The sequence below is a fragment of the Geotrypetes seraphini genome, chromosome 5 (assembly GCF_902459505.1).
Source record: "Geotrypetes seraphini chromosome 5, aGeoSer1.1, whole genome shotgun sequence".
Classification (NCBI taxonomy): domain Eukaryota; kingdom Metazoa; phylum Chordata; class Amphibia; order Gymnophiona; family Dermophiidae; genus Geotrypetes; species Geotrypetes seraphini.
The window spans coordinates 126,032,452-126,058,190 of NC_047088.1; the positions used below are offsets into that span (position 1 = coordinate 126,032,452).

Here is a 25,739-nt window from a genome sequence, read left to right on the forward strand (position 1 = left end):
GTTCACCCTGATCCTCCAAAGCGCTAAGTCTCTGCTGCATTTCATCCATCTCCATGCATACGCTGTCCAACCGCTCGTGAGCCTCAGCACGATCATAAAGTTTCTGCAGTTTTTTATCCAAAGCAGCCTCCACTGCCACCGTGATCTCTGCCGTAGATTCTGCAGTCCAGGAGGCGTTAGCAGCTGAGGAAGGCGAAGCAGGCTGCTTCGCCATCTTAGTGCTGGGCCCCTTGAGTTTCTCCTGGTCTTTACGAAGGGTTTTGGATGTCATCGGAGTCCTCCTGCTGCAATTCAAAAGACGCAGAGGCTGCACCGAATGTGCAGAAGAATATGGAGTGTTACAGTTGTCCCCTTGGGGGGTTTCACCGCCGGTTCAAGCCGATTTGCTAGGAAAGGCACGGAGCTCCGCTATTCAGTGACCTCTCCCGTGCATGCCACCATGTGACCCCCTTGTATTTATGTTTTAAATAATATATTAATTTGTATCTTGCTTAGAATTTAGATAAGCGACTCAATCAAATTTTAATAAAAGCTTGAAACATGAAACTTGTTTTCCTCCTCTAAATTTGGGGTGCATCTTATGGTCAGGTGCTTCTTATGGAGCAAAAAATACAATATATTCTTTCTGGGAAGTGAGCTTCAGTTTCTCTCATAGCTCATTCTACCAGGGCTCTCTCTACCTCATGGGCTGAGTTACATGCATATTCTCATGAGAAGATTTACAGATCAGCTACATAGTCTTCTTTGCATACTTTTTCCAAGCATTACTGCTTAGACATTGTGTCAGTTCTTTCCGTGAGTGTTTCTGATACCCGTCCTATTTGAGGATTCCTGGATTCATCTACTGCTGATGACAAGGAAGGAAAATTATATCTTACATGATAATTTTATAAAATGCATGATTAAATTTACATCTGATCCTGAGCAAGTGTCAATATACATAGGTTCAGTTGTGCCATGATTTCAGCAGGTGTGCTAGTATTTATAAAGACACACATGTACAGTGGACTTGTTTAAAAAACTTGCCCTCAAAATATCACCATCTTTTGTAGTCTCTTCAAGGGATTGTGAATTATTTATCTTATTTGCAGGTACTGGTGGCTGAAGATTTCTGCTCTGGCAGAGAGAGAAGACTGGGAGGAAATGGAAAAGTTTTCCAAAAGTAAAAAATCACCTATCGGCTATCTGGTAGGAAAGCACTTTGCTAATTCTCCAGTGCAATCTTGAGTCTTTATCTTAGGGCCTTAACGCGCAGAATAGCACACGCTAAATTGCCCAGCACGCTAGACCTTAACGCTAGAATTGATCTGGCCTTATTCTAGAAGCGTACCGCGCGGTTTAGCGCACGGTACTTGTGCGTGCACTAAAAACGCTAGCGCACCTTAGTAAAAGGAGCCCTTAATGTCTTGCTGTAATTCATCCTGTATTTCTTTTGTTGGAATAGCCTGTTTCTGTCCATTTTCTCAGTATACAGTATATAACATGTTTTCCTCCTGAAACACTATTAGACCAGAGGTTCCCAACACACTCAGCCAGTCAGATTTCAGGATATCTTCAATGAACATGCATCAGATAAGTTTGCATTTACTACCTCCATTGTATACAGATCTATCGCAAGCATAGGCAGCAAAATGCTTTTTTGTTTGGGGCGGCCCAAAAACTCTGCCCAGACCCCCATCCAAGCTCTGCCCCTGACCCCACCTCCATAATAATGATAGTATTAATTGTAGTACCATTTTTTTTCCATTCGTTTTTCAAATATACACACGCATAATGATTAACCACAAAATTAAACTACACAGAGCACACTATGCTTCTCAACATTCATTCCTACCAGAACACCTGGCATTGGTCACACATGCAGAATACAGATAATAACCCCTATGCAAACATAGAACCACAAACTAAAAGTACTAATATACACAAACGAAACCCTAAGATACGACTCTACATGCATTATAACAACTGAGAAATTGAAAGAAATTCATTTCTTCCTGAACAGTGCAAAATATAGATAGCAGATAAAAATTCTCAAAACTGACACATTTCAATCAGTAAATTGAAAATAAAATCATATTCCCTACCTTAGTTGTCTGGTAAGCTAATCATCATTTCTCTGTCTCTGGTCTGTGCTCTTGTGTTTCCATGGCCTTCTTATCCATTTGCTGTTTCTCTCCTTTACTTTCTGCCCTACATTCATCTTTAAAGACAAAAATGAAACCCTATTGCAATCAATAATACTTAAATCTGCAAAGCTTAAGACCACTAATAGGTATAGAGTTGTAAATAATTTTATAAGATCTAAATGCGCTCATAAAACTTCAACAGGGTGCCTAACAGCAATACGAGGTCACTGACACAGTGCATGGGTTCTTAATCACAGCACATTACTTTAGGCGCTACAGCTTTTATTATGTTTCACATTCTCCATGTAGCTCGGGCATGGAATGTTTGTTTTCAAAAAAACAATTTGGAAATAAATTTTTGGTGACTTTTTGATAACTTTAAGCACCATGGGAATTTCTGATGTCTCCAAAGCTAGCTTATAGCCTTGTTTTGGTGCCGTTTTTCCCCGGGGTGTCTTTTTGATCTGAAAAGTGTCAAAGTCAGAGGATTCAGGTTCCTACTACCAGTCATGTAAATGTGTATATCTTAAAGTCAAGTATATATTTAATTTTTGATAGAGCAGCAAAGTTTTATATACTTAATGCATGTTCTTATTGTATATCTGGATTTTCAGAAGGCATTTGACAAGGTTCTGCATGAACGACTACTTCAGAAAATTGCAAGCCATGGAATCGAGGGTGAAATACTCACATGGATTAAAAACTGGCTGGAGCATAGGAAACAGCGAGTGGGGTGAAAATGGACAATACTCGGACTGGAAGAGCATCACCAGTGGGGTGCCGCAGGGCTTGGTTCTTGGACCCGTGCTCTTTAACATCTTTATAAACGATCTGGACATAGGTACGATGAATGAGGTAATTAAATTTGTGGACGATACGAAGTTATTCAGAATAGTGAAGACACAGGGGGATTGCAAAGATCTGCAACATGACATAATCAGGCTCGAGGAATGGGCATCGACATGGCAGATGAGGTTCAACGTGGATAAGTGTAAAGTGATGCATGTCGGTAACAAAAATCTCATGCACGAATACAGGATGTCTGGGGCGGTACTTGGAGAGACCTCCAAGGAAAGAGACTTATGAGTTCTGATCAACAAGCTGATGAAACCGTCCACGTAATGAGTGGCGGCGGCGAAAAGGGCGAACAGAATGCTAGGAATGATAAAGAAAGGGATCACAAACAGATCGGAGAAGGTTATCATGCCAATGTACTGGGCCATAGTGCGCCCTCACCTGGAGTACTGCATCCAGCACTGGTCACCATACATGAAGAAGGACACGGTATTACTTGAAAGGGTCCAGAGAAGAGCGGTGAAGATGGTTAAGGGGTTAAGCTTCCGTACAGCGAAAGATTAGAGAAACTAGGCCTCTTCTCCCTTGAAAAGAGGAGACTGAGAGTGGACATAATTGAAACATTCAAGATACTGAAGGGAATAGACTTAGTAGATAAGGACAGGTTGTTCACCCTCTCCAAGGTAGGGAGAACGAGAGGGCGCCCTAAAATTGAAAGGGAGTAGATTCCATACAAACATAAGGAAGTTCATCACCCAGAGAGTGGTAGAAACTAAACTAAGCTAAACTAAACCTTAAGTTTATATACCGCATCCTCTCCAAAATTATAGAGCTCAGCATGATTTACAAGAGCTTAATATAGGAAATAACAGCATAATGGGGTTGGAGGTTGAGTATAGGGGGAAGAGAGCATTACATTTTTGTGAATAGCCTAGTTTTCAGGTGCTTTTGGAATAGTTGGAAAGAGCCCAGATTCCGTATTGGGGCAGTAATTTTATTCCAAAGCCCTGCAATTCTGAAGAAGAGAGATTCCCCCATAATTTTCCCGCATAGAGGATACTTTTTAGCGAAGGGAATGATAGTTTAAGTTTTTCGGTGGACCTTGAGGAGTTTCAAGATAGTGGAATTAGGGGAGGGATCCGTGTAGGATCTTAAAAGTTAGGCAGGCACATTTAAAATGAACCCTGGAAATTACTGGAAGCCAGTGAAGTTTGGACAGAAGTGGGAAAACATGATCAAATTTGCTTTTTGCAAAGATCAACTTGGCTGCGATGTTATGAATTAGCTGAAGTCTTTGAAGACTTTTTTAGTTAGACTTAGATAGATGGAATTACAGTAGTCTTGTCTGGAGAGGATGATAGATTGAATAAGGACGACAAAATGTTGTTGGCAGAAGTAGGATCTCACTTTACTCAGCATGTGGAGGTTAAAAAAGCATGATTTTACCAAGAAGTTGAGATGGTCATTGAAGGAAAAAGAAAAGTCGATAATGATGCCTAGAACTTTGCTTGAAAGTGTGACATTAGAAGGCAGTGAGAAGAGGGTAGGCAAATGTTCTAATTTTGGGTCGAGCCAGAGTAGTTTCATTTTGGACTCGTTCAGTTTCATTTGTACTGAGAGGGACCAGGATTGGAGTTTCGTTATGCATGCTGTTATGTTCTCAGAGAGGTTGGTAAGGTTCAAAACTGTCTCGAGGAGGACAAGGATGTCATCAGCATATGTATAGAGTGTTTCAAGGGAAGATAAATTGGAGAGTTACAGGGAAGACATATAGATGTTAAAGAGAATAGGGGATAGGGGTGATCCCTACGGGACTCTTCAAGTCGGTTTCCAAGGAGCGGACGTGGTGCCATTTGTGTTGACAGTGTAGGAGTGGGATCGTAAGAAATTCGAGAACCACTCAAAAATTATGGAGTTGATGCCTATCTCGGAAAGTTGATAAATTAGAATATTGTGGTGGATGACATCAAAAGCTGCAGAGAGATTGAATTGAAATAGGACAGCATGTAGTTGTTGCACCTTTGAAATTAATGAGACTAGAAGGGATTTGGTGCTGAAGTTGTTCTGAAGCCATATTGGTAAGGTAAGAGAATGGAGAATCTCTCTAGGTAAGATGAGAGCTGGGAAGAAAAGGGCACATCAAGGAAGAAAACAAATTGCAGACAGACTAAATTCCTTCTTTGCATCTGTCTTTATGAAGGAGGACACCGCAACAATACCAGAAGCAGTGAAAGTGTTCAAAGGAGTAATAGAGGACAGCCTCACCACAGTTCAAGTGGACTTGGACCAGATATACTACCAGATCGACAAACTTAAAAATGACAAATCCCCTGGACCGGATGGAATTCACCCAAAAGTCTTAAAAGAACTGAAGGTTGAAATCAGAGAACTATTGCAAAAACTTGCCAACCTGTCAATTAGAACTGGACAAATACCGGACGACTGGAAGATAGCGAACATCACGCCAATTTTCAAATAGGATCAAGAGGAGAACCGGGCAACTTCAGACCTGTGTCTTACATCTGTCCCTGGCAAGATGGTTGAAGCACTGATTAAAGATAGCATAGTCCAGCACTTGGATACACACGACCTGAAGAGAGCCAATCAACATGGCTTCAGGAAAGGGAAATCATATTTGATGAATCTACTTCAATTTTTTGAGACTGTGAACAAACAAATTGATAGTGGAGAACCGGTGGACATAATATACTTGGACTTCCAAAAAGCATTCGACAAGGTTCCACATGAAAGACTTTTCAGGAAACTACAAAGCCATGGAATAGAGGGGGATATACAAAGATGGATAGGCAAATGGCTGGAGAACAGAAAGCAGAGAGTGGGCATAAATGGGAAGTTCTCAGACTGGGAGAAAGTTACTAGCGGTGTGCCCCAGGGCTCGGTACTTGGGCCCATCTTATTTAATATTTTCATCAATGACCTAGAAGAAGGAACATCCAGTGAGATCATCAAGTTTGCAGACGACACAAAGCTATACCGGGCAATCAGATCGCAGAAGGATAGCGAGGAACTCCAGAGTGACTCATGTCAGTTAGAGAAATGGGCGGAGAAATGGCAGATGAAGTTTAATGTGGAAAAATGCAAAGTGATGCACTTAGGCAGAAAGAACAAGTAACACGAGTGTAGAATGTCAGGTGCAACTCTGAGTAAGAGCGAATAAGAAAAGGACCTGGTTGTACTGATAGATAGAACCCTAAAACCGTCGGCACAATGCGCGGCAGTGGCAAAGAAAGCAAATAGAATGTTAGGCATGATAAAAAATGGAATCATGAGTAGATCGGAGAAAGTTATAATGCCGCTTTATAGAGCGATGGTCAGACCATACTTGGAATACTGTGTCCAACATTGGTCTCCCAACCTTTAGAAGGGGAAACCTAGAGAAGTGAGGAAGTTGTTGAATTTGTTTGCATCTTTGCTGGTGTTGTCATCTAGGTGGAGATTAATATCGCCAATGATCAGTAATCTCTGAAATTTTAGGAAAGCGCTTGTAATGGTCTCAAGGACGACTTTGGAGGATTTATTCCAGGGGTTGGTGGCCAGTATAGTAACAAGATACCCAATGGGTGGGGATAGAGTTTTGTCGTTGACTGAAGCTAACATATATTCTAGTGAAGTGTAGCTACCTTTTTCGAGGAGCTGAACGTCGAAGAATGATTTGTAGAAAACTGGAACGTTCTTCCGGAGTCTGACATAAGAACATAAGCAATGTCTCCTTTGGTTCAGACCTGAGGTCCATCGCGCCCAGCAGCCCGCTCACGCGGCGGCACAACAGGTCCAGGACCTGTGCAGTAATCCTCTATCTATACCCTTCTATCCCCTTTTCCAGCAGGAAATTGTCCAATTCTTTCTTAAACCCCAGTACCGTACTCTGCCCTATTACGTCTTCTGGAACCGCTTTCCAGGTGTCCACCACACGTTGGGTAAAGAAGAACTTCCTAGCATTTGTTTTGAATCTGTCATAGGGGAAAACACCCTCCAGGGATCCAAGACAAAGTTAGACAAGTTCCTGCTGAACCGGAGCGTACGCAGGTAGGGCTAGTCTCAGTTAAGGCGCTGGTCTTTGACCAGAGAGCTGCTGCATGAGTGGACTGCTGGGCACGACGGACCACTGGTCAGACCCAGCAGCGGCAATTCTTATATTCTTATGTTCCTTTCTTTGAATCCTCTGTCCTCCCTCCCAGTGTAATATTTCTCTTTCCCTCCTCTCCACCACTATCGTGTCCAACAATTCTCCCTCTTTCTTCCTTTCCCAATGTATATCGTTTCCCTTTCCCTCCCACTCCATTCACCTATGTACAACAATTTTCTTTTTCTCTTCCCCCCCCCCACACTGGCAGCATATCTCTTTCTGTCCCTTCCCAGCACCCCATCCATGCAGCATCTGTCCTTGCCAATCCCCCAGCCCGTGCATCTGTAATTCCCAACCCCCCTGCCAGTCTGTGCAGCATCTATCCTTCCCAATTCCCTCCCAGCCTGTCCTTCCCTGCCTCTCCCCAGCCCAGCCCAGCCCGTGCAGCATCTGTCTTTCCCAACCCGTACAACATCTGTCCATCCCTGCCTCCCCAGCCAGCCCGTGCATCTGTCCTTCCTAACCCCCTCCCAGTCTCTACAGCATCTGTCTTTTCCCTGCCTCACCAGCCCAGCCTGTGTAGCATCTATCCTTCCCAACCATCTCCCAGTCTGAGCAACATCTGTTCTTCCCTGCCTCCCCAACCCAGCCCGTGCAGCATCTGTTCTCCCCTGCTTCCCAATTCCCTATTCCCAGCCCATGGCGTGCACACCATGTAGCATATGTTCTTCTTTCCTTCCTGCCCCCCAGTGGGACTCTGCAGCATGATCTCTTCAGCTCTGGACTCCCCCACACCTTCCTCCCCCTGGATCATTGTTATTTTAAATGTTCTGGCAGCCATGGCGCAGCATCCAGGAGATGAGCCTTCTGCCGTCAGCCTGCCCCGGAAGTCTTAATTCAGCAGCAACTTCCTGCTCCTGTCTAGACGGGCAGCTGCTGAATTAAGACACTGCGCTGCGGCTGCCGGAACATTTAAAATATCAGTGACCCTGATGGGGCAGGTATGGGGGAGTCTGGAGCTGAAGAGATTGTGCCGCAGGGTCCCGCTGGGGGGGGAGAGAGGGAGATTTAAAGCAAAATTGCAGCCAGATCAGTAGCATATGTGACACCTTGCACATGTGACATTCGGGGACCATCATTTTTTGACACCCCTCCCATCAGTATGAAAAACATGATTTTAAGTAACAATTCACACATCACACAAGAGTGTACCTAGGAAAAGGCAGCATCTTACATACTGCTGTGAACAGTATAACATCAATACACCCATTCTTAAACTAAACAAGCCAGACTAGTACAGATCAATCCTGTAGTGTCAATCCTAACAGAAAACCATGTCTTTCGAACACACAGAACGCAGAAAATACCTTTGCCTAGTATGAAATATATAATCACAAACTAACCCCTCCCCCTTTTATGAAATTGTAGTACGTGTTTTAGCCACAGTGGTAACAGCTCAGACGCTCATAGAATTCTGAGCATCAGAGCTGTTACCACCACGGCCGGCGCTAAAAAAACGCTGTACAGTTTTGTAAAAGAGGGAATAAAATATAAATACATAGACAAAGGTTAAACTGAACCACCAAGAAGCTGGACTCTGCATACAGTGCAACACCACAAAAACAGTGACACGTTTCCCCTAAAGCAAAAAAAAAAAAAAATTACCTTTATCTTCTCTGGTTTCTGCTTTCCTCATCTTCTTGTCACTCTCTTCCTTTCATCCACTGTCTGCCCTCTCTCTTTCCATCTACCCCTCTTCCATCAGCATCTGCCCCTTGTCTCTCCCTTCCCCTCACTTCCATCAGCATTTGTCCCCCTTTCTTTACCTCCAACCCAATTCCATCCAGTATCCTTCCCCGTTATGTCTCTCTCCCCTTTCCCTGCACACCAATTCCATCAGCATCTGCCTCCTTTCTCTTCCTCCACCACTCTTCCATACCAGTACCATATTAAAAAATCTTTGCCCTGCATGAGGGTGATGAAGTTTGCATTGTATTTGCTACTGTAGAATTTCTCTTCCAAGTCAAAAGTTCTCTTGCCTTCAATCTCATAATCCGTTCTCTCTCCCTCCATCCCAGTGACGTCGGAGGGGGTGGACCGGAAGACGCGGGGAGTTGCTGCAAAGTCCCGTGATGACTTCAGCTGCCAGTCCACCCCCTTCGATATCACTTACTTCTTCCAGAGTAGAGCCGACATCTGTTGGACATCATTGTGGGACCTTCCTGCACCTAAGCACGGCTGCCAGTCTACTCCCTCTGACATCACTTGTTCCTGAGCAGAGCTGGCAGACGCAGTCATCGCTCGCACCTCCTCATGGCTGCCGACTTTGTTCCGGAACAAGTACATTGGAAGAGGTGGACCAGCAGCCGCACTGAGGTGCAGGTCCCGTGGCAGAGTATAGGACCTCTCGTTCCAGGGCGCTCTGCCCCCCTCCTTGGTAGACCACTGAGCCGGATCGCTAATTTTTGGGGAGGCCACGGTCCCTGTGCCCTCCCCCCCCATTCAGGCACCTATGATCTCATGTATATTAATTGGTGGGTATCCTGAAAACCTGACTGGCTAGGAGTATCCCAAGGATTGGGTTGAGAACCACTGCATTAGACTAATGTTTGGTAAGCATGTACCAACTGTAAAAGACAGACCTCATCCTTCGTATCATCTCTGCTGAGCTTATACTACTGTTTATCCTTTAATTTAACATGAGCATTTATATTCCACTTTAACCTTCCAACTCAAGGTGGATTACAATCAGAACATAGCATACATATTTTAAAAAGTGCACAAAAACAGCTATAAAAATGCAACAGCTATAAAAATGCATCCTCCCGATTAGTGGGAGGATGTTCTCGGTGGGAGTTTATAACCCAATCCTGAAACAACTACATTGACTACCTAATGAATTTAGAATTTGGTATGACTATTGATGGTGTTCAAAGTACTGAATAGTTTAACTTCAGTTGTACTGGCTACTAAATTACATTTATATCAGCCATCCAGAGCTTTGAGGTCAGTAGAAACATCACTGTTGAATGTGCCTTTTAAAGTAGTGAAGCTGAAGGATTATAAGGTTTCAATAGTTTACATCATGGGTTTGAAGTTATGGAATATGTTACCAGCCTACTTAATGCAAGAGCAGAATATGAAGGCTTTTAAAAGTAGTCTTAAAAACTCTGATGTTCAGAAGGCCTATCAACCTCGAGGTTGAGAATAGGGATAGTTGGAGATGTTTCTGGATGGATAGTTTTTAATATGTATGATGATGCAAAATAACCAGTCCCAAAGATACAAGTATACTATTTTATAGGTATAATATTGAGCAGATTATATTGTTTTAGTGCTGTTTGTGTTTGTAATTTTATTGTTGATTTTAATTATGAATGTTTCAGATGTTAGAGTGGTGGTATATAAATACATATTAAAACCTAAATCTAAATAGCAAAAATAATTATGCATTTGGAAGATCATTTAAAATGTGGCTTTTTTAAAATAAATTTTGTCTAAAATCTTTATAAGAAGTCATCATCCACAGTGCACTAGGCAATGAGTTCAATAGTGTAGGTCAGTGTCCCGCAAACTTTCTCGAGCTGCAGCACACTAAACGTAGTGGCCGCAGCTCGAGGCATCCGGAAGTGTATGGACATCACCATAACAATGTCACATCGATGTCCGTGCATGTGTGAAAGCCCTAAGATGGGCCCTAAGATGCCTGGGGGGGGGGTGCCAGCAGGGAAGAGGGCCAGAGAGAAGGAGAGGCAGTGGCGCCGGCTGACTGCCTACAGGACATGCCTCTCGCCACGAGAGGCAGGTCCTGTAGGCAGTCAGCCAGTGCCTCTCCTCTTCCCCAGTATGCCGCAGCACACCTGAAATCTCAGGAGGCACACAGTTTGCGATACACATTGCCTGTAATACTTCTGTAATCAAAACTCCAATGGTCCTGTTATCACTAGTCTCAGTTTTGATTCAGATCTTAAAAGCTCCTCATGTTCTAGCTATTCTCTTACTAATCTCAGGACCCAACTTCTGACTTGGACTGATCTCTTTTTTGCTTCAGTTTTCCTCAGGAGCAGTGTCTGCATCTCGGCCACATCAGCTTTTATCTACCCCAAGTCCTAACTGCTTTCTTTGAGTTGACCCTGCATCATTTGCTCCCCATTTTTCTTCTTTCCTCTCTAAATTTATTTCCCTGCCTTTGGATACTCAGGTTGAGGCCTGGAATTGGTTCCATTACATCTTCCTTAGCCTCATCCTCAGTTATGAACCACCAACCGAAGACTACATCTACACGTTCTTCTGCTCCATGGTATAATGCAACATGTCCATGGTATAATTGTCCATGGTATAATTGTCAACATGTAGTCTATGCAGGGCCGAAAGGCTTTGTTTGAGGATCTGAAGGTGACAGAAAGATGCTAGGTTGTATACAGAGAGGTGTAATCAGCAGAAGAAAGGAGGAGGTGATACTTCTGTACAGGTCATTGAGGCCCCACTTGAAGTATTGTGTTCAGTTTTGGAGGCCATAACTGATTAAGGATATAAGACTTAAAGTGGTCCAGAGAAAGGTGACAAAAATGGTAGGGGGTCTGCGCCAAAACACATCCAAGAAGAGACTAGAAGATTTGAACATGTATACTGTAGAGGGGAGGTAGGACATGGATGATATGATACAGACATTTAAATATTTGAAACGTATTAATATGGAACTAAATCTTTCCCAGAGAAGGAAAATTGGTAAAACAAGCGGACATAAATTGAGGTTATGGGTGGTACACTTAGGAGTGATGTTAGGAAATTATGTTTCACGGAAAGGATGGTGGATGCCTGGAATGCCTTCCCAAGGAAGGTGGTGGAGAGGAAAACAGTGACGGAATGTAAGAAAAAGCATGGTATGAACACACAGGATCTCTAATTATATGGTCGAGTCACATTATGACCACTGCTTACCTCTGATGTCAGGGATGCACAGCCAATGAACAAATACACGTGCCGCATGTAGACTTTATAGATGGGATATCAAGTTGCTAATATAGCAACTGTGGCTGTCATAGGGAAAAAAGCATGATTAGACATTGAAAAGGGCAGCAGCATTTCAGAAAAGGTGAGGTTATTGAACTGTTCACAGGCTGCTGTGGTTAAAGTATACCATGAGTGGATGAATGGAACCTTTTTGATGACTCGACATGGGCATGCTACCGGGACAAGGGCAGCAGCATTTCAGAAAAGGTGGGGTTATTGAACTGTTCACAGGCTGCTGTGGTTAAAGTGTACCATGAGTGGATGAATGGAACCTTTTTGATGACTCAACATGGTATTTGTGGGACAGCATGAGCCATCAATGAGAAAGGGGAAAATCGGCTTGTCAGGTTGGTACAGGCCAATTGGCAAGCTACAGTGGTGCAATTCTCCATCTAAATCAGGGGTCTCAAAGTCCCTCCTTGAAGGCTGCAATCCAATCGGGTTTTCAGGATTTCCCAAATGAATATGCATGAGATCTATGTGCATGCACTGCTTTCAATGCATATTAATTGGGGAAATCCTGAAAACCCAACCGGATTGCGGCCCTCAAGGAGGAACTTTGAGATCCCTGATCTAAATGAACGAAGCGGCTTCCAGATTTGTGTCCAAAATGACTGTGTAGGGAACCCTGTTGCAAATGGGGCTCTGGAGCAGACAGCTGGTGACTGCAGCCATGCTCATGAGGGTTCATCACAATAAATGATTGCAACTTGCACAGGAGTACCGGAATTGGACCCGCTTCAACCCTGTGACCACTTTTGTGAATAGGGACCTTATCCGCTCTTCTCCAGTCCCCAGGAACCACTCCCGTCTCCAGAGATTTGTTGAACAAGTCTTTAATAGGGCCCGCCAGAACCTCTCTGAGCTCCCTCAGTATCCTGGGATGGATCCCATCCGGTCCCATTGCTTTATCTACCTTCAGTTTTAAATTAAAAATTCAGTTAAAAGCTATAAGAAATCTGCTGTTAAAACAGATATAACAAACTACATATCAAATGGGAACAGGAAGCAAGAAAAAATGAACATACAGTACATAAGTGCCGATATATGCTGGGAAGCATAAATTGTACAGAACATCGGGGAGCTAAATACAAACAATTCCAAATATATTAAAATGAGACAATGAATGACTAAAAGTACTGAAGAGTCTTAGAAAGAATGCAACTGACTACTTAGAAAACTGATGAGTTGATCCTGTGTGAACATGGGACGGAAGCACCAAATGTTTCAAGTTTCAAGTTTATTATAAAATTTGATTAATCGCCTATTCCGAATTCTAAGTGATGTACAGATTGATAAAAGTTACAAAGTTAAGGAAGACAAACATAACTGACATGTGCTAAATCTACAAAACATATTAATAAGTCAAATTGCACATACAATCAAAAACACAGGGAAAACTAGGAATGAAATACAATCTGGTTATAAAGAAAAACAATTAGGGTTAAAAACAATAGGGAAGGGAAATGAAAACTATCAAAATAGTTAAAAATGGATTAAGAGCCATAAGCAATTCATTTAATCATTGAATACATCTTTAAAAAGAAGACTCTTGAGTTTGTTCTTAAATTTTTTGAAATTCTTTTCCTCTCTTAGATAAATTGGAAGGGCATTCCAGGATTGAGAAGCCGTGACTGAAAAAAATAGACTGTCACCGTGTGTTAATAATTTTAAGAGAGGGGATGACCAATAAATGTTGGTCATTTGACCTCAATAATCTAGATGAAGTATAAGGGATTAAAACTTTATAAATAAAAGCTGAGGTTTTAAATGTCAAAGACTTAAAAGTGAGCAGGCATAATTTGTACATTATACGATAAGCAACTGGAAGCCAATGTCCATACGTCGGGGGCAAAAATACACAACAAAAAGTGGAACACAACAAAAATTAAATTTATCAATTCAGCTGCACCGATAGATAATTATGGGAGAAGGCGAAACCTCGGACCATACTGCTGCGTCACATTGTGACATGCCCATCCCCAAGGATGATCCTGTCAAGGTTAGAATAGGGGTTAAGCCGACTCTCCTAACCAGGAATCCAGAAGCAGGTAGAGCTTCAGAGGTTGTAGAGGACAGGGCTGCCTATCCTGAGGACAATGAATCTGTTGCAGACCTAGTTCCCTTTCCCGAGCCAAAGCCTGTCAGGAAAACAAGCTCCCTTAGGAAATACAACCAGCTCCTAGAGTGTAATATTACCACCGAACTGAGAGGGAGCCAAAGAGCCTCCAAAGCAGTACCTCAGCCACGTAAGACTGGGAGTGGCTCTTCTCCCTTAAAGCAGCTCTCAAAGAGTCTGAGAGGGACAGCTCAGGAAGGGCTGGCAGAAAGAATCCTCCTGGCCAGGCAAGGGCAAGCTCCCAAACCAGAACCCATGGATTGGGAAAGTTCTGTAACACAGGACAGGGCAGAGCAAGAGGTTCCAGAGGAACAAATGGAAGAGGCAGAGTCTGGCATGCCTGGAGTGGAATCTCTGGAACCCATGGCTATAAGTGTGGCAGTTTCCTGCCCATGAATTATTCTTGTGGTTTTTGGAAGTTTCCTTAAAGAATTTTGTTGGGACTATTTTAGAAGGACCTGGCAAAGAATGTTTTGAAGAGTGTTTTTCTTTTGTTGTACAGCTGCTGGAAGCAGTACTGAACTTGTGCTTAGCACTAATTGAGCTACTCCACATCAGCTAGGAGAGAGCTTTGTGAGAAGCTGGTGTGTGGCTGGTGTTAGTACTGGATCAAGACTGAGAACTTACAGAATTGGGGTTGGGTTCACAGAAGACCTCGGGTTGGGTAATTTTGTGGGTGCTTGTGCAAAGCTTTTTGTGAGAGTGAACCCGGCAATCCTGTTCCTGCAGCACCAGGACTGGAGTGCTGCATAGCGCTGGAGTTTTGTTTTGCTTGTTTAAAAAACCCCAAGGACCTGGTGAAGACTGGGACTAGGATAAGCTGAAGTCCAGGGATCCTTGAAGTATAATGAAATGATGACTATGAGTTCTGCATTCCCTGAAAGAATAGTTAAAGACTGTGCTAAATTCAGAACTTAATAATACCTACCTGGGGCAGGATATTTTTGTTTTTTGATTCCTTTTTGGCTAATTGAGCTTCCAAGTAGAGAGCTGCACGAGAACGGGGATGACGGGAATCCCGCGGGACCCGCGGGGATCCCGCGGGTTCCCCCTTTGGGTCACGGGGATCCCGTGGGGACGCCCCCTAGGGTCGCGGGGATCCCATGGGGACGCCCCCTAGGGTCGCGGGGATCCCGTGGGGACGCCTCCGAGGGTCGCGGGGTTCCTGCGGGGTTGGATCGCAGTACACTGCATTTGAGCCGTGAGGGTAGTCTCCTCCTCCTTACCTGCACTGTCGCAGCACACAGCCGAACGGAAGTCTTCCCGATGTCAGCGCTGACGTCGGAGGGAGGGCTTAAGCAAAGCCCTCCCTTCCTCCGACGTCAGCGCTGACATCAGGAAGACTTCCGGTCGGCTGTGAGCGGCAGGGCAGGTAGGAAGAAGGCAATGGCGAACGAAAGAGGGGGGAGGGGGCGGTCCGCCCCGAAGAATGTGCACAGCCGGTCAGGTCCCCCGATCGACCGACAACAGGCCCGGCCGACAAACCTCCCTGCCCTGTAGCCGCGAATCTAAATTACCTCTTACAGCAGCTTCAATACTCCAGCTGCTGTAAGAAGGTAATTTAGATTCGCGGCTACAAGACAGGGAGATTTGTCCGACCGGGCCTGTTCTGTTGTCGGTCGGGTGCGGAAACGCCACAAAGGTAAGGGGCAGGGAGGGAGGAAAGGTGGAGTGGAGAAGAAAAGACGTTTAAGGGGGGAGAAGGCCGCTGAAAGCACTGGGGAAGACAGAGGGGGTGAAGGACCCTGAAAGCACTGGGGAAGACAAAGGGGTGGAGAATGCCACTGAAAGGACATGGGGAAAACGGGAGGAGGGGGGGAAGGATGCTGAAAGCACATGTTGAAGACAGAGGGGGTGAAGGACCCTGAAAGCACTGGGGAAGACAAAGGGGTGGAGAATGCCACTGAAAGGACATGGGGAAAACAGGGGTGGAGAAGGCCACTGAAAGGAAATGGGGAAAACAGGGGGGAAGGCCGCTGAAAGGACATGGGGAAGACAGAGGGGGGGAGAAGGCCGCTGAAAGGACATGGGGAAGACAGAGGGGGGAGAAGGACGCTGAAAGGACATGGGGAAGGCAGAGGGGGGAGAAGGATGCTGCCTGACAGGACATGGGGAAGATGGTGGGGGAGAAGGACACTGGAAGGAAATGGGGAAGAGGGAATGGGGAGAAGACCCTGGCAGGGAAGAAGACAGAGGTGCCAGACTATGGGGGGAGTGGAAGGAAAAAGATGGGTGCCAGACCAATTTGGGAGGGGGGAGAAAGGGAGAGGCACAGTAACAGAGCAAATGGAAGACACAGAGAGAAGAGAGGCAGTGGATGGAAGGAATTGAATGAGAATATGAAGAAAGCAGAAACCAGGCAACAAAGGTAGGAAAAAAATTCTTTTTTTTTTTTTTGCTTAAGGATAAAGTAGTATATTAGTTGTGTTGATAAAAATTTATAAACATTAGAGGCTCTGGTAGAAACCCGTTTACAAAGTATGTATTCTTCCCAATTAATATTTCCAAATTAATAAAGTCTTTTTGCTTATTTTTAAATGGGTTTCTACCAGAGCCTTTAATTCAGTAGCATAATTAAATGAAATAACTATTTCTGTAGTTTATGGGGACGTAGGGGATTTCTGGCGGGGACGTAGGGGATTCTTCGCGGGGACGGGCGGGGATGGAGGGATTCCTCGCGGGGACGGGTGGGGACGGAGGGATTCCTCGCGGGGACGGGTGGGGACGGGTGGGAGTCCTCACGGGGACGGGTGGGACTTTGGCGGGGACGGGTGGGGACGGGTGGGATTTCTGTCCCCGCGCAACTCTCTACTTCCAAGCACCTTGACAGAAGTATTGTCTGTTGCTTTCTCTGTGCTGAGACAGAAAGCCAGCTTTGTTACTTTGTTTTTGTTTGAATTAAAACTGTTGACCATATGCGGTGTATCTGATGTTGATTTAGTATCATTTATACACCAGTGGTACCTTGGATTATGAGCATAATCCGTTCCAGGAGCATGCTCATAATCCAAAATGCTCGTTTATCAAAGCGAGTTTTCCCATAGGAAATAATGGAAACTCGCTTTGATACGTTCCCCCCAGAGAACCAGCAATGCTCCCCCCGAAGGCCCCCCCCTGCGATCCTGCAACATCCCCCCCCCCCCGCGATCCGCCCCCCCCCCCCCTGCGATCCAGCACCCCCCTGACGCGATCTGGCACCCCCGACCCGACGCGATTGGGCAACCCCCCCACCTCTTCTTACCATCATCTGGGCACCGGCATGTCCTGTGCTTGGTGCCGGTACCCGAAGATCAGCCTCCTCTTCTGCTGGGCCTTGAGCATCTGCGCATGCTCAAGGCCTGCGAGTTCACGTTCTGACGGGTAATAGATATCCTGTCAAAATATGCATGGGTCATGAGTTTAAAAACAAAAAACGGTCACAAAGTTACCAAAGCCTTTGAAACAATATTTAATTTAGACAGGATAACATCATTACGTGAGGTTCAAAATGCCATACGCCAAGGCATTCAACATATCCTGGACGATGTCAGCAACAGAGTTTCGCCCGGTGACTACGTACAAGTGTATCTACATTCATCGCTTTTTCACAACTCCTTGTTTTCTGGTAAATTAAATCCCGAATCGCTAGATGCTGATGATTTCTTAGACCAGGTTGCTAAACTCCTTCAAAGTCACAGAGAAATACAGGTCTGTGATTTATTCCGTGTTGTACTTGTAATAAGAAATATGGGTGGTGGGGCCCGTAGGGTGCTAAAATCTATACTGTTTAGCCAGATTTTGCAGAAAAAAGTATGTATTTAATAGATTTGAATAACACAGACAATAACCTGTGTTTTGCCGGTAGCCTTACAGCACTTATGTCGCCAGTAAAACTAACAGATGCTGAACTGTTAACAGGTGCTGATAAGCTACATAATGATTTGGGGTGGTTGGTACATAAAAAAGTCATGCTCGATGATGTAACAACCATAGAACAACATTTAAAGATAAATATAAGAGTTGTGTTTTATACAAACTCGTGATGTTGCTTTAAAACATCAGATCAACCCGTGTATCCTAAAACGGTTTTCTTATTGCTACATGATGATCATTTCTACGGCATAACCGATGTGAAAAAATTCTACGGGGAGCGTAATTTCTGTACTTTTTGTCAGAAGCCCTATAGTCACGACCACTCCTGTACATTATGGTGTCGTCTTTGTTCAACACAGACGTGTTTGAACAATGTCGGTATACAACAGAGATGTCCTAAATGCAAGATGTGTTGTCGCTCTAAAGAATGTTTAGATAGACATATGCAGCTGGCGCAGAAAAAAAGAAGTGGAGTGTTTATCTAAAACACTGTGTCTGAAATGCGAGTCCTATGTGAACGAGAAACATAAATGTAAGGGTAGGATGTGTAAGCTATGCCGTGACATTCACTTATGTTTTATGACCCCCTTCGATAAACTCAAAACATCTGAAAAGTATATTAGTCATGATTGTTATAATGATAAAGACCAGAATCCTGTAGCAGCAACAACCTATGGCTTTCTTTATTACAAAAAGCAGCTAAAGACAGCCTACTTGGAAAGCCTGGGCTTCAAGGTCATGAGTCTGTGGGAGCATGAATGGAAGCGAATGGTCAAAGAAAATGATAGGGGCTGTGCAGACTTGCTGGCTAGCGCTGCATTACCGCAACCCTTGGTCCCACAAAATGCCCTTTTTGGGAGTAGAACAAATGCTGTTTCTCTATACTACAAAACAAAACCTGGGGAAAAAATACACTACTACGATTTTACCAGCCTATGCCCTTTTGTCAATAAAACAAAGGAATATCCAACAGGTCATCCGCAAATCATTTATGACAACTTTGGTCCACCCACAAATTACTTTGGTTTTATAAAAGCAAAAGTATATCTTCCAAGAAAGCTCTTTTTCCCGGTGTTATCCATCAGGGTGGGCGGTAAGCTTATATTTCCTTTGTGCCGTATGTGCGCAGACGCTTGGCAACAGGAAACATGTGCCCATACAGATGAGGAGAGAGCTTTCGTGGGGACTTGGTGCACAGTGGAGATGGATGTTGCCATTGCAAAAGGGTATGTGGTTGTTGAAATCTATGAAATCTGGCATTTCGAGCAAAAATCTGACAGTCTCTTTTCTGAATACATCAAAATACACCTCCGTCAAAAACAAGAGGCTTCTGGCCACCCCCCCGGTGGTGCAGAAAAACAAAACATGTACATCTTTGATTTCTATAGAAAAGAAGGTGTACTTTTGCATGCAGACCATATTCAGCTAAACCCTGCTAAAGGCCAAATAGCAAAACTTTTCTTAAATTCTCTGTGGGGAAAATTTGGTCAAAGGACAAACTTGCCTACCGTTAGCATTGTCAGAGAGCCCGATGATCTCTTTAAATACCTGTTTTCCCCTGAATTTGAGGTTTCATTGTGCGACTTTATCGATGATGAAACAGCCTGCGTGTCTTGGAAGCACTCAAAATACCGCACTACTTTGCCTGGTAACACTAATATTTTCATAGCCTGTTTTACAACAGCCTATGTGCGTTTAGAGTTGTACAAACTTCTAGACAGTCTACAAGAACGTTGTCTGTACCACGATACAGATTCTGTGATATTTGTGAGCCGCGAGGGTGACTGGAACCCCCCTCTGGGCGATTTAGGAGAACTCACCAGTGAGATACCTTCCGATGAACATATAACAAAGTATGTATCAGCGGGTCCTAAAACATATGGTTACAAACTGACAAGTGGAAAGACCTGTATGAAAGTGAAAGGGATAACGTTAAATGTAGAAAACAGCCAGAAAATCAATTTTACTATTTTATAAAATCTAGTTTTTGACTACAAACCGGGTGCAGAGAGTTTACCCCAGAAAAAGATAGGGGTGCAACAAACCGGTATTATAAGAAACAAAAAGAGGTGGGCTATAGAGACCGGTGTGATTAAAAAAACACAGCAAGTTTTGTATGACAAAAGAGTGAAGGAGGAGGATGGGTTCAGCACACTACCCTACGGGTACTAGCACAGTGGATGCCCGCTGGTCGCATCCTTTCTCTTGTATATTAGCAGGACCGTCCAATTCAGGCAAGAGCTTCTTTGTTCAAAAACTGTTAGAACACGCTGGCCATGTATTGTCTGTCATACCTGACAGTATTGTTTGGTGTTATAGTTGTTGGCTACCTTTGTATAAAGAAATGTTAAATAAATATCCTTTTATTACTTTTACGGACATTTTGCCTGATACTTTTAACGATGACCGAATGTTTCCAACCCATAAAGTAAACTTGGTTATTATAGATGATCTAATGGATTCTGCCTGTAAAAGCGGCAAAATAGAGAATGCTTTTACTAAGTACGTACATCACAGAAACCTGAGCATCATATATATAGTACAGAATGTTTTCTGCCAGGATAAAATAAGCGGACTATAACTTTAAACACCAAATACATGGTTCTCTTTAAGAATCCTAGAGATAAGTTACAGATAGCCATTCTGGCTAGACAGATGTATCCTGGAAAATCGCAATTCTTTTTAGAGGCCTTCGAGGATGCCACCAGAAAGCCGTACGGCTATCTCTGTGTGGACTTAAATACCACAACGCCTGAGGTTTACAGATTGAGAACTGATATTTTCCCGCCAGACTGGACAACGGTATATTGTGTAAAACTACAAGCAGCCTAAAAAAGGCTGTGAATACATAACCAGACCCCTTCATGTACACTGGGGCGTGTCTCAGGCAACATGTCTATCCGTGTAAAGAGAAACCTGCTCCTTTTAAAACTTTTAGTCCAAGCCTCGCCGCAGCACAGAAAAGCCATCCTTGAATACAGCTTCTGATGATTTGGTGGCTGCTATAGCTGAAATCGCTCTTAACACCCTAAAAGGTAACATCCCGCTTTCACAAAACCAGGTAAAGGTTTTAAAAGAGAAGCGTCAAGCTATAAAAAGACTATGTGATAAAAGATTAACCCTTAAGAAAAAAAGAAGCAGTTGGTGAAACAATCGGGCGGATTTATAGGGCCCTTGTTAAGTTTTGCTTTACCCTTTGATAAAGGGTCTTCTGACAAACCGCTGATGCATCACGCTGAAAAAATGTACCTGGTCCCTAGTCAACAACTCGAGCGCTTGAGAAACCCCATAGATCGGGAAGAAAATATTAGAACCTCAACCATACGTAGGTTAGACGAGGAAATGAAAAACATACTGCAGAGTCCCGGTATGTCTGACCATGAAAAAGTTAAACGTTACTCAGAAGTGTTCCAATGCTATCTCGTGTTGAGCAGACAAAGGAATATGGAAAAAGAAAAGCTAAACAACCCCCTCTCCAGAAAATAGTATACCTCCCGACTTTGTAGTTCAAGAAGTGTTAAACAGCATCAACATGCGCTATAGGAAAAATGCCAAAAGTCTTGCTTAACAAACTGTCAAAAACCAAAAGTGTTGCATCCTGGGAGGGAAATGGTACGTTTGTATACCAAGGAAAACCTAGCAGTGGTTCTGACCTGCTCGACCTCGTTCGGAGTGTTACGCAGACCCATGCTCTTTCAGAGCAAAGAAGGCCCCTAGGCTGGGTGGAGTTCATGCAAACCCTAGCTGAATTAAATATGCCTTCCTCGGTTGTGGGTAACGCTGCTAACAGAGATGTACTGTTATGCCTCAAGGAGAACCCAGCTATGAAGGTTCCTGAACTATATACAAAACTTGCCAAGACCAAAGAACTCCTGCCTCATAAAAGATGTAAATTATTACCCAGTTACCGGTGGCTGAGTGTATAAAAACATATCTTCAATAAAATAATGCTTTTTAAAAATGAAAATAAAAGACTGCAGACATTTTGATTTTAAGGTTTACTTTTTTTTTGTATTTAGAAGCAGCATGACATTCATGGTAGGAAATACAACCCTGGGGAGTATGAAACGGGTTTTGAAAAGGTCTACACAAGACTTGTTTTATATTTTTTTTACAAATTTCAGTACCATTTCATCATTTTGCATTAAATCTTCAGAATACATTTCTAAAATATTTTCAAAAGGTTGCCCTTTACAGCGATGATGTAAAAAAAAACCAAAAAACCCCCACAGTAATAGCCATAGGCCTCAGACAGCGGGTGCTGTAACTGTCTGTTATGATATAATACGGTCTTACAGTGTTTATTGAAAAAGTTCATAATGCTCTTAGGAAAGAATAAACTATCCGGTGGTTGTCCGTAAGAATCAAAAAATTCTCCTGTCCCGTCCCCGGTCACATAGAGAGCCAACCAGTGTTCACCCGGTAGGTTGTGTGGGTGTGTGTTCACGACAATTCCCACGGGTTTCCTTGGTATTTCTAATCCTGTTAACCAGTCTCTGGGCAGTACATCTAAAAAAGATTCTGCAACACAGGAGTCCTTCTTTAAAACACGGAAGATCTGTACGGTGTTCATGTTCAAGAATGGTCAAAAAGAACATTCCTTCTATGATTAACTTCTATCACGTTGTCGAAAACCCCATACACATTCATGTTCACAGTGTGAGGTAAAGCTCTGGCAAAACATATTTCAGCCCGCAGGTTACCGGTTTTGATCAGCGAGTAGTGGTCAGCGCACTCCTGGTCCGGCAACAGGCCAAGACTAGCAGCTTATAACCTTTGTAAAACTCCTGACGATCAACCAGGAGGGCGTTGTCTTTCAGGTGTTTACTGGTCGCTTGAATCAGTTGCATATATTCTCTCACACAATTTCCATTTTCAAAGTCGGGTTGTAGAGGTTTTCCAGGTACTTGTTCACCATCTACATACAGAGCTGCAAAATTAATATCGTAATGTTTAAAATTGAAAGGGTTTTTAGCATAATTACCACTGAAAGTGTCGTTATCCACAAAGCCCAACACGATGAGCTTTGGTACCTGCCCTAAAAAGAGATTTTCCTGATTAGTCACACGGGCGCCGGCCAGTATGCTAAACACCTTCAACCCCACACGGTCTATCGCATACTTGGCATTAGCATTCAGTAGAGCTTCAGCATGTCCCAAACGCACTCCAGGGGCCACTTTAACTCTCTATACAAAGAGGGCTGCGTTTAGGATAAGGAGTTTATAATTTTGGTCAGCATCACCGCTCATTAAACAGAAAGAGTTTTTGTTACGAGACAGTTTTATTTTAAGATCTACGCCATTGATGAGTAGCTTTTCTTGAAAAAATAGATCGCTGTGTAAATGTCCCAACAGTTCCACCTTGTGGCTAGATGCTGTAAAGTGAGCCCTTTCGGTAAAACCCATATTACGTTTACCTATGTCTCTAACGTTTTGATGTTCGGCTGTAGCCTTATAAAACAGGCCGCTTGTGAACTGTGATTTGAGGGCTCCTTCACTGTAATTGAGGATCAGCTCTATGAGGACTCTTTAGGGGTAGCAGTTATTACTCTGACTAATCAGCTGGTCTCTCAGGGTAACATCCAATTGGCTAAAAATAGACGCAATTGGGTTATTTACCAGGGCTACTTTGGCGGCTGCGTCAATGTCTGAACCGTCTTCTTTCACAATTTTACAGGTCAGATGCAGGAGAGTGTTGTTTAAATCAATGTAGTCTTCACTGTGCCCCACTATGTAGAAGTCCAAAGGTGCTGTTTCCAATAAAGCTGATAATGGTGGTATTTCCACATAGATGCTTTTTTCGATACTGGGTTTAGGTCGGGGATAGCTCAAACAGATCTAGTTCTGATTTAACGCATTCTTCAGAGCCGTTGTGTACAAAAGCCATGGTTTTTTAGAATATATCACGTTTCGTAGAATGGGCCCTTCTCTTCTTGGATCCGCTGGATAGCTTCTGTGATTTGTTACCTTGGGGTTTCTTTCTTTTAAAAGGTTTTGGAGGTCCTTGCAGAATCTCTTGAGGATGGGTCCTCTTTCTTTTAGCAGCACGTCTAACCACAGCCAGTCCTGACCCTGCCTGCTCTGCGGAATGGTTTATTTTATTTAGAACGGTTGTTGCGACATGGCCCGTGACATCTTTAGCTATGTTTTTTGCGGCTCCTGTAACCATTCAATCCACAATGTCGATGTCATCCATGCGTTTTTGTTGCTTTCATATTCAACAGGCAGACGTTTAATGTTTTTGAAGCATCGAGGATTTTGATTCTTCCCAATCACCAGTGGCTCAAGCTTTTCACTACCATCCATATTGCAACTGAGCAGCAATGTCATTCGTTCCTTTGGCACCTTGAAGCCAACAGCTTCACTTTGTTTGAAAGCCAGTGTTCCATCAGGGATGACACGACAGTAGAGGCCCATCTCATCAGCGTTGAACAAGTCACATGGTTCATATCCACCAATGACTGATGGCAACACTTCCATGGCCCATCTTTCTGCACCAAATTCATCTGTGTCTTGTTTTTCACCGTGCTGCTTCTTAAATTTTATGTCATCATGAACTTTCTACCTCTTTAACCATCCATTTGTCGCTTTGAAGACTTCTACACCCAGTTCTTCAGATAACTATGCTGCTTTCTCCATCAGCAGAGCTCCACTGAATGGCAGTTGTCAACTTCTAGCTTCCACAAACCATCACTGCAACTCCTTTTCAACGTCGCCAGCCTTCCCAATTCTTTTTCATTTTCTGGTAGGATTACTGTTGTTTTGCCAGTCTTTCAATATCACTTGCTTTTTTTTGTAAATCTGAGAAATCTGGCTAGGATGAATGTTGTAATGTTTTACAATAGAGACTTGACTCTCCCTTTGGTCAATTCTTTTTTTTTTTTTTTTTTTGAAATCTCTTTATTGAGCAAAATGTGAAAACAGTACACAAGATGCAGGTAATCAAATCAAACAAATACAGAGTACAAAATCTACAGTGCGGGGACAATCAAAAGGAACCGAGGAATTAGCAAAATAGGAAAAACAGGTCCCAGGCTACGGAAATCCATCCGCTCATACATACTTTTTCCCCCAAAAGCCCACCAAACCCCCCCCCCCCCACCCCAGAGTGGAGAGCAGCATAAGAATAGGCAAGAAAAACACAAGAAAGAGAAAACAAATAGCAACTACAAAATGTACAGAACCGAAGAGCGAGTGTGCACACAACCAGTTCACCAGAGAGGAAAACAAGGAGAAGAAGCCAAAAGTAAGAAGGAAACAGAAGGAGAAAATAGACATAGAAGAAAAGGAAAGGAAAAGAGGAGAAACAGGAACAAAAAGAGAAAGAAGCAAGTGAATAAGTAGGTAAGGAAGAAAAGAGGCTATCCCCCCCCACCTCATGAGTTTAGCAGAAGACTGCGGGACCGATGAGGTAAGGCCATCCAATACACCTCCCAAATCTCCTGGAAACGGTCCCAGCCACGTGGCAGCCGGCCCGACACTGCTCTACGTTCTAAAAGGGCCATCTCAAACAGGAACCGTTGCCATTGCGCCACGGAGGGAATAGCAGGTGTCCGCCAACACACCAAAATCGCCCTCTTAGCCATTAAGAAGGCCTTCTGCACTAACAGACAGTGACCCACTGGCAGAGCTCCCAAGCCTTCAGTCGCATAAAAAAGAGAAGGTAGCGGAGAGCAGGCCGGTAGAGATGGCGGTCAATTCTTTTTAACACATCAACACATGTTCAGCCAAAGACAATGATTTTTGTT

General features: G+C 43.6%; 1 protein-coding gene across 3 annotated transcripts in view; it reads left to right on the forward strand.

Moving 5' to 3' along the window:
• The window catches only part of VPS16 (VPS16 core subunit of CORVET and HOPS complexes), a 1,150,777-nt gene that overhangs the window by 980,990 nt on the left and 144,048 nt on the right, over positions 1-25,739 (forward strand). For all 3 annotated transcript variants that reach the window (XM_033944752.1, XM_033944754.1, XM_033944753.1), the window contains one exon: positions 1,092-1,188. In XM_033944752.1, coding sequence (XP_033800643.1) covers positions 1,092-1,188 — 97 coding nt within the window. The remainder of the gene's footprint in view (positions 1-1,091; positions 1,189-25,739) is intronic.